Source organism: Scylla paramamosain, chromosome 22 (genome assembly GCF_035594125.1).
Source record: "Scylla paramamosain isolate STU-SP2022 chromosome 22, ASM3559412v1, whole genome shotgun sequence".
In the NCBI taxonomy this organism is placed as follows: Eukaryota; Metazoa; Arthropoda; class Malacostraca; order Decapoda; family Portunidae; genus Scylla; species Scylla paramamosain.
Window position 1 is genome coordinate 17,019,930 of NC_087172.1, and position 10,000 is coordinate 17,029,929.

Here is a 10,000-nt window from a genome sequence, read left to right on the forward strand (position 1 = left end):
TGTTTGATGTCGAATCTTGATCTTAATCGTTTGTTGCCTCTAATGATGTGTATATATTTTTCAGCTTATCTACTAGCTTTTCTTTATTTTATTTATTTTTTCGTTCGTGACTTATAAATGGAGAGTTGAGTGATGTTTAAGGTTGACTGGAATACACAGGAAAGCGAATGAGTTCAGTATAAGGAAACGTTATTTTTTGTCCTGCAGTTGATTTACGTTACGTTGAGTTAGGTTGGGTTAATTTATGCTAGGGAAATGTATTTTTTGTCGTATAGTCGTCATAAAAGCTGCTGCTGTGATGATGAATGGTTGTAACTCTAATCCTCGCCTTTATAACACCAATGTAAAATGACAAAAACATTCTCATAACTGTATTAATCTCAGTTGGGTTCCCTGCCTCACCTGACCCTTTCCAGTGCTAAGTTAGGAGGATTAGTGTCACATCCATTCATCACAGCAGCAAGATCAATGATAGAACAAAAAATAAATTCCCTTAACCTTACTTAACCTCACCTTTCTGACTCAACTATAGAACAAAAAACGTTTCCTTAACTTTTACTAAACTCACTTGGCTTCCCTTATATTCCAGGCAACCTTAGCAACACTCATCTCAACGCTCCTTTTATAGGTCATGAACGAAAGAAAGTAGAGAAAAACTAGTAGATAAAATGAAAAATATATACACATCACTGGAGGCAACAAACAACTAAGATCAAGACTCGACATCAAACAGTGTTATATATTCATGTACTGGAGGAGAAAGAGTAACACAACACAAATTTAACACAGCAAGAACTGACTGTTGACTCACTCGCTCTCTGCTCGTCTCGTATTCATTAAGCGTAGCGCAGTTTTAGCTCCTGTTCTGTGACTCGGTGTGGTCACAGACCGCGTGCTGTGTTTGACCTCTGTGCTACATTTGTTTCGTTGCCAGAAATAAAACAATTACTCAGTCAGTTGTGACAGTAAAGCTTTGCAGAGTACTCGCCATTTCCATGGCTTAGATTATTGTTGATCCTACTACTAGTACTACTACTACTACTACTACTACTACTACTACTACTACTACCACTACTACTACTACTACTACTACTACTTCTTCTTCTACTACTAAAACACAACTCCAGTGAAAACAACAAGTATTATTACTATAACTACCAATACTAATACTCCCACAACTACTCTCCTCCCCCTTCCTTCTACAACCACCACCACCACCACCACCACCACCACCTCCACCATCCCAATGACCCCCTTACCTGCTAAGTTGCGAATGAAGAGGGAGAGAATTTTGTTGTCGTCCCTGGAGAACACCCTGCCCCCTAGCACCATCAGGTTGCCGATCAAGGTGAGCAGGGACACGATCCACACCCCCACACGCAGCTCCAGACGCACGAGCAGGTGCTGGAACGAGGACACGCCTGGGGGAAGGAATAGATGAACGGATGGTGAGTGAGTTGAAGTAAATCAATAAAATGAATTCTGTTCACAACCCAATGGTTGACTGTAGGGAGAGGTAAATGGGAAGGAAAAATAAAAGAAAAAGAAAACCAATCTGGTTTATATATATATATATATATATATATATATATATATATATATATATATATATATATATATATATATATATATATATATATATATATATATATATATATATATATATATATATATATATATATATATATATATATATATATATATATATATATATATAAATTCAACTTTTATAAAGATGAAGAAGCAGTGTGTGAATTGAGCGAATGGAACTTTATGTGGAAGCTAACAATTGACAATAATAATAAAGAGCTTAATGGAAAGAAAAGAAAAAGAGATGATAAAGAAAAACACAAGTTGACAAAGTGTATATATATATATATATATATATATATATATATATATATATATATATATATATATATATATATATATATATATATATATATATATATATATATATATATATATATATATATATATATATATATATCAACTTTTATAAGGAATGAAGAGACAGTGAGAGAACTGAACGAATGGAACTATAAATGTAAGCCAATAATTGAACGTAAGGATAAAGATAAGAGGAAACATTAAAAAAAAAAAAAAAAGAGATAAGCAAAATATAAATGGACGAAAGAGAAAAGGCATATGTAGATTAACTATTATAAATAAGAAGATGCAGTGAGTGTGTAAACGAAAAGATCTCTGTGTGTAAACCAGCAACTGAATGTAACGATGAAGAGAGAAATGCAAAGATGGAAAAGACGATTAGGATCACAAAAATGGGCAAAGCTTCTATATCTTACCTTTTATGAAGATGAAATGGCAATGAGAGAACTGAACGAACAGAACTGTAAAAAAGCAATGATTGACCCCAATGATAAACACAAAGTGGAGAGAGAAAAAAGAGAATATAAAGAAAACAAGTGGAAAAGTATATACAAGTTAACTTTCAATTAATATCAAACTATAAATGGAGGAGAAAAGGATGAAAAGAAGTTAGTAAATTTGATCATGTTAGTTTCAGTTACCAAGCCAACAACTCTGAAAATAAAAAAAAAGTAAATGAAAGGAAAGAAGAGAGGCTAAAAAATAACTGAGGATGAAAATAGAGAGGAAGGAAATGATAACACAGATGAAGACGAATGGGTAAATTGACGAATAGGAGATGAGAGGGGATGAATACGAGATGAAAAGGGATTAATAACAGTTAGGAGGAGGAGGAGGAGGAGGAGGAGGAGGAGGAGGAGGAGGAGGAGGAGGAGGAGGAGGAGGAGGAGGAGGAGGAGGAAGAGGAGGAGGGAGGGAGGAGGAGAGGCAAAACCAACAACAAAAAGAACAAATGAGAGAAAAAAAAAACAAGAAAAGAAGAAAACTCGAGACGAAATCCAATAAAAAAAGAATAAATAGACAAATATACAAGACATATGAATAATAAATAAATAGATAAATAAAAATAAATAGATAAATACCATCCTAATAACAGGTTAATTTCAGAGAGAGAGAGAGAGAGAGAGAGAGAGAGAGGAGAGAGAGAGAGAGAGAGAGAGAGAGAGAGAGAGAGAGAGAGAGAGAGAGAGAGAGAGAGAGAGAGAGACGAATAAGTTAACATATAAATTGACAAATAAATAAATAACTCCATTCTGATGATAGATTAATTCCAGGTGAGAGCGAGAGAGTACGAAGGTGAGAGGACGCGAGACCCTCCACCTGAGTCCAGCCTCACCTGTCACCTGTCGCCCGTGTGCCGTGATTAGGGTCGTGTTACCTGTTCAGAGGAGGCAATCAAGAGCGACGCGCGGGTCAATCTTTGATCAGAGATGACAGTTAGATAAGGTGATTGAATTTAGGGATTGAATGTAGACTGCGAGAGAGAGAGAGAGGGACTTAGAGGCAAATGTAGAGAGCAGACGGTATTGAAATTGAGGAGGAGAGGAAGGAAGAAGAGAGGAGAGGAGACGAGAGGAGAGGAGACGAGAGGAGACGAGAGGAGAGGAGAGGAGAGGAGAGGAGAGGTGAGGAAAGGAGAGATAGGATAGGATAGGATAGGATAGAAGAGGGGAGGAGAGAAAAAGAGAGGAGATGGGGGAAGGAACAAAAGAGAGGAGGAAGAGAAATAGAAGTAGGCATTACAAAAGGAGGTGCAATATTACGAACAAGGAAGAGAAGGAGGAGGAATACAAAGGAATACACAGTACAAAGGAGAACAAACAGCAACAGACTTGAGGAACTGATTAAACCGTCTGTGCAACTATCCTACACTAACTATTAGTGGAAGAAGCACGATAGTAAAGCACAAGGCGCCTCCCCACCTACCCCTCCTTCCAGTCCAGGCTTGGCATGAAGAGAAGGGGAGGAGGGTAAGTGAGGAGGAGGAGGAGGAGTAGGAGTAGGAGTAGGAGTAGGAGTAGGAGGATGAGGAGGAGGAGGAGGAGGAGGAGGAGGAGAAAAAGGAGGGAGAAGAGGAGGAGGAGGAGAAAAAAAAAGAGGGAGAGTAGGAGGAGGAGAAAAGGGAGGGAGAAGAGGAGGAGGAGGAGGAGGAGGAGGAGGAGGAGGAGGAGGAGGAGAAGGAGGAGGAGGAGGAAATTATGAAAAAAATCATATGAAAACATAAAAAAAAACATGAATCACAAAGGCAAATATGAAAAATAAAACTAGATTATGCAAACAAATATTGCATAAACGAATAAACAAGTGAAAAAAGTAAAAGCACGAAAGAATAAACAAAAACAAGAGATGAGAGAGAGAGAGAGAGAGAGAGAGAGAGAGAGAGAGAGAGAGAGAGAGAGAGAGAGAGAGAGAGAGAGAGAGAATAAAAGTACAAAAAACAGAAAACATAACAAAACAGGAGAAATGAAAACAAAAAAGAAAATAATAATAATATGAATAACGAATCTTATAAACAATAATACCCAAGTTAAAAAAATGACGAATAAAAAAGCAAATGGTGAGAAATGATTAATTACAAGATCCCCAGGTAACTGACAAGAGAAGCACGTGAAGCGAGGTGGAGCAGGGGATAATGGTGGTAGTGGTGTTGTGGTGTTGTGGGGGTAGCCTTTATTATTATTGTTGATAGTGGTGGTGGTGGTGATGATGGTAATTATGTTATTGTTATTGTAGATAATGGTGATGGTGGTGGTGATTGTTATGTATGTGGGGATGTTATTACTGTTATTAGTGGTGGTGATGGTGGTGATTGTGCTGTGGTGGATGTGGGGATATGGCATTATTGTTATCGTTGTTGCTGCTAGTGGTGGTGATGGTGGTGATGGTTAAGCCCCCTCCTCCTCCCCCCGCCACTCACCGTCAGCCTTGGGGTAGCAGTCCGGCACGTGGGGAAAATAGCCACAATACCGGAATCGCTTGAAGATCCTGCCGCGGGGGAGAGACACAACGTAACGCAATGTGTAAAGATTGTCTCTTCTTTTTCATGGTATGTGTCTCAGTGAGGCTCATACGAACCTAACCTAACCTAACCTAACCTAACCTAACCTAATCTAACCTCAGCTAACTTAACTAAACTAAATTAACCTAACCCAAACTAACCTAACTTAACCTAACCTAACAACCTAACTCAACCTAACCTAACCTAACCTAACCTAACCTAACCTAACCTAACCTAACCTAAGCTAACATAACCCTTCCTTAAGCTAGTTGAACGTAAAAATTCTGATAAAGAAAAGTATTAAGTAATATTAGTAAGACTAATAAAATAATCTCAAGTAGCGAGGGAAAAAGGAAAAATATAACGATTGTCATTTCTATTCCGCGTCACGTTTCTGAGGTCAATTAACGGGAAACATTTTAAAAGAACAAAGTTTTTATGTTATCAAGATTTGCAATGATAATGTCACGTAACGAGAGAGAAAAAATATGTGAGGATTGTCATTTCGTATTCCGCGTTAAGTATTTGAATGAAGCTCACGGAAAACTTTTTAACAGAACAAAGATTTGTATTAGTAAGACTGGTAATGCTAATATCAAGTAACGAGAGAAAAATATGTAAGGACTGTCATTCCATTCCGAGTTAAGTATCTGAATAAAGTTAATTGAAAACTTTTAAATAGAAAAGAAGCATTTATATTAATACTGTAAGTGGTGGTGATGTCAGGCAACGCAAAATTACATGCAAGAATTGTGATCTCTGTTATACGTCACGTGTCTGAAATAAGTTCATCGTAAACTTTTTAATAGAACAAAAGACACATATAAGTAAAGTGCTCCGTTCTTCTGTCGTGAGTGTTACATCGCAAGAAAGTCGATTTAGGAAAATAAAGACAGCCTCATTCCTCGCGAAATAGTAAATCACGTACACCTGGGAATAATAAACATACGTGTATTTTTAAATAATAACGAACAAAATTATTCGATAAAAAAATTCCATCCAATTCAGCCAACCCCGCCCCCCTCTCTCTCTCTCTCTCTCTCTCTCTCTCTCTCTCTCTCTCTCTCTCTCTCTCTCTCTCTCTCTCTCTCTCACACACACACACACACACACACACACACACACACACACACACACACACACATACACAGATAAAAAAAAAAAAAATCCATATATAAACTCTACATGGAATTATAACACCGATTGTGCATATAAAAAAAAATCATCTAAAATTCTCTAATCAATCAATATAAACAACAATTTCACACAACACACCACTCGGACGTGAAACAATTCTTTTAATCTTTTATTTTCCTCCGAGCAAAAAAAAAAAAAAAAAAAGGAAAGAAAACTTACTAAAACCCAAAACTCGACTAAGACTTTTATCTACACAGCAAGAATGACACAACATTTCCCATCGATTACTGGGAGCAATTTCCACACACATCACTCAAACAGGCACTCCTTTCACTCTCTTTTTCATCTGGCAGACAAAGAAGGATCCTTTTCCAAAGCCTAGCTCACGTGTGCTTTTGTCTCCTTCGCTCAACAACAAAGAAAGGAAAAGAATTCTATTGTTTAAATGTTTGGATGCATTTACATAACTGAAGCACACGCGTGGACATTGCAGGTATGTGTGTGTGTGTGTGTGTGTGTGTGTGTACGTGAGGCTTACCGGACACTCTCTTTCCTCATAAAACCAAGCAAACGTCCCACGTTCGTGTCCCGTGACGTGTGTACAAGATAAACAAACATTAAACAAACACCGACACGTGACAGAAAAATACAGGACGGAAAACAAGCACACACACACACACACACACACACACACGCACCTTTGAGGGCAGTTCCAACAGAGCAAAATCACTGCACAATATTGCTATGAAAGCGAGTCGAGTCCGTCATCTCTCTCTCTCTCTCTCTCTCTCTCTCTCTCTCTCTCTCTCTCTCTCTCTCTCTCTCTCTCTCTCTCTCTCTTAGTATATCCACATTCTTTTCTCCTTCCTTCTCTTTTTTTTTCTCTCTATCTCTTTCTCGTCTCTCTTCCCTTCCCACGTCTAATCCCTTGTCCTACATTCCCACACCATTCCTTTCCCTTCACCTCATCAAACTTGCATTCCATCCTCATGACCCCATCAATTTAATCCTCACATTTTTTTCCTTTCCTTCACATTACTGAAATACATCATCATCCTTTCCTTCACTCAGTAACCCTTTCTTGTCTCTTTCATATCTCCTTTTCATCTTCATGTGCTGCTTTCCCACTCTTTCTTTGTACTAATGATTCTTAACCTCATTCACTCTTCTTCGTTAGGCTCTATCTTATCTCCTTCCCATTATATTAGTGTTGTGTTCCTTTTCTTTTATTTCCTTTATTGTCCTTCTCTTCTCTGTTTCATCCGTTCTTACTTTTCTGCTTGGCCGTATCTCGTCCCTTTTCTTTCTTTCTCTTTCGTTTTCTTCCTTCACTCTCCTTTTCTTCTCTGTTTCATTCTTTCCCTCCCTTTCTGCCTTTCTATCTCTTCTCTTCCCATTTTTCATTCCTTCTCTTTGTCACGTTTACCACTTCTGTCCATCATTCTATCCTTTATCTCTAGTTCCAGATCCTTCCTTCAGTTCCCTCCCTTTCTCCTTCCCATCCTTCCCTCCTATTCCATCCACCCCTATCCCATCACTTATCTTCCTATTTTTTTCCTTCACCCTTCTTCCTTTGTTTCCTTCATCACTCCTTATCCTTATCCAATCATTCATCTCCCCTCCTTCCTTCACTTCCCTTCCTCTCTCCTTTTCACCCCTCTCTTCTATTACGTCCATTCCTATCCTTTGACACTTTCATCACTCCTTCATCTTCCCTTCCCAGTCCTTCCTTCACTTCCCTTCCTTTCTCCCTCCCACCTGTCCATCACACCTGTACCTTTCTTCCTCCCTTACTTCGTCCCTAATACTCACAAGTGGGTCAGGTTGGCGAGGTGAGTCTCGTCTCTTGGGTGCGTTGAGATGTTCATCAGTAACTCCATGCTAAGCTCCACATTGCCCATCCACCTGCAGGAGAGAGATGACAGGTGAGAAGGGCGGGAAGGGTGGATTGGTTTGGTTTGTTTCTCTCTCTCTCTCTCTCTCTCTCTCTCTCTCTCTCTCTCTCTCTCTCTCTCTCTCTCTCTCTCTCTCTCTCTCTCTCTCTGTTTTGCTTTATTTTATTTTATGGGTGAAAAGGGAAAGTAGGCATGATTTTTTTTCTTTCTCTGTTTAATTTAGTTTTTTTTTTGTATTAATGACAGTCTTAGTGTGTCTTTTTCTTTCTTTTTGTTTGTTTCTTTGTTTTTGTTTGTTTGTTTGTTTCTTACTTTCATAATTTCTTTCGTCTTTTTTTCTTTCCTTGCTTTTCTTTCTTTCTTACTTTCTCTTTTTTTTCTTTCTTTCTTACTTTATTTTATTGCGTCCTTTTCATTCTTTATTTGTTTGCTTGCCTGTTTCTCTCTTTCTTTCTTTCTTTTACCTTCCTTCATGTTTCTTTTTTTCTTCCCTTTTTTTTCTCTTACTACTTATCCTTTTTCTTTCTTTTCCTTTCTTTTCCTTTATTTCCCCCTCCATTTCTTTCTTTCTTTCTTTCTTCCCTTATTTCTCTTGATGCTTTCTTCCTTTCCATTTTTTGTGACCTTGGCCGATACTCTCCAAGCGTAAAATTGAAAAAAAAAAAAAGAAGTGGAGGAAAGAATGTAATGGGAGAGAGAAAAAGGAGAGGAAGAATATGGAGAAAGTAAGAGAATTTTTGACGAGTTACGACAGAAAAGAGAACATAGGTGGAGTGATGGATGGATGGCTGTAGGGTGGATGAAAGGGTAACGTAAATGTGGATGGATAGGTGCACGGAGAAAACGTGAATGAATGGAGAAAAGAAAGATGAAAGATGTAGAGATAGTTGCATAGAAGGATGGTAGATAAGATAACACAAAGGAGAAGAAAGAGGAAATGAAGAGAAAGACGGAGGCTGAGGAAAAGACACAAAGGAGAGAGAGAGAGAGAGAGAGAGAGAGAGAGAGAGAGAGAGAGAGAGAGAGAGAGAGAGAGAGAGAGAGAGAGAGAGAGAGAGAGAGTCGTTGCTGATGAACACTGAAAATGAGAACAGAGATAAAAGGAAAAGATAAAAGGAGCTATAGAAAAAAATAGAAAATAATAAAGATATGAAAAAGAACTTGATTACAATAGCACAAGAAGAAAAAGGAGAGAAAAAAGCCGCTAATGAGATGAAATCTAAAATATAGTCAGTACGAAAGAGACAAAAAAAAAAAAATAAATAAATAAAATAAAATAAATAAATAAATAAAAAAAATACAATAGACATTTCATACAATACCAAGAATAAAGAACACAAAAGGACTTAAAGCACAAGGCCAAGGACGCGAACACGGACATGGGCGAGGCAAATCAGTGTACGAAATGGAAATGACATGATATTGATGAGAGAGAGAAACAAATCCTCCCATTAATATCACGGCGCCCGCCATTACGTAGTGTTGCCGAGACCAGGCGATAAAGGGAGGAGAATAAGTAATTGCAGTGACGACAACTACAACACTAAGATTGATCGAAACAGGACCAAGTGTTACAATGGAACAACTGTTTGGGATTATTGCTATGCTTGATATAACTGCTACTGCAACTACTACTGCTGCTACTACTACTACTACTACTACTACTACTACTACTACTACTACTACTACTACTACTATGACTAGCAGTAATATCACTTATTCACACGATAAGAAAAAATAAATGCTAAGAATGAGTTTCGTATGAAGATAAAAAAAAAAAAAAGGAAAAAAAGAGAAAGTAAGAAATCAAAGCACTGTCTTTACACACACACACACACACACACACACACACACACACACACACACACACACACACACACACACACACACAAAAAAAAAAAAAAAATATATATATATATATATATATATATCTATATATATATATATATATATATATATATATATATATATATATATATATATATATATATATATATATATATATATATATATATATATATATATATATATATATATATAAAATCAGTAATAACGAAAACAGCAAACAAACAATAACAAC

General features: G+C 37.4%; 1 protein-coding gene across 8 annotated transcripts in view; it reads right to left on the bottom strand.

Moving 5' to 3' along the window:
- Positions 1-10,000, bottom strand: part of LOC135111693 (relaxin receptor 2-like) — a 194,912-nt gene that overhangs the window by 14,256 nt on the left and 170,656 nt on the right. For all 8 annotated transcript variants that reach the window (XM_064025287.1, XM_064025289.1, XM_064025290.1 and 5 more), the window contains 3 exons: positions 7,838-7,930; positions 4,808-4,875; positions 1,260-1,421 (listed from right to left, as the gene is read on the bottom strand). In XM_064025287.1, the coding sequence (XP_063881357.1) occupies positions 1,260-1,421; positions 4,808-4,875; positions 7,838-7,930 (323 nt within the window). The remainder of the gene's footprint in view (positions 1-1,259; positions 1,422-4,807; positions 4,876-7,837; positions 7,931-10,000) is intronic.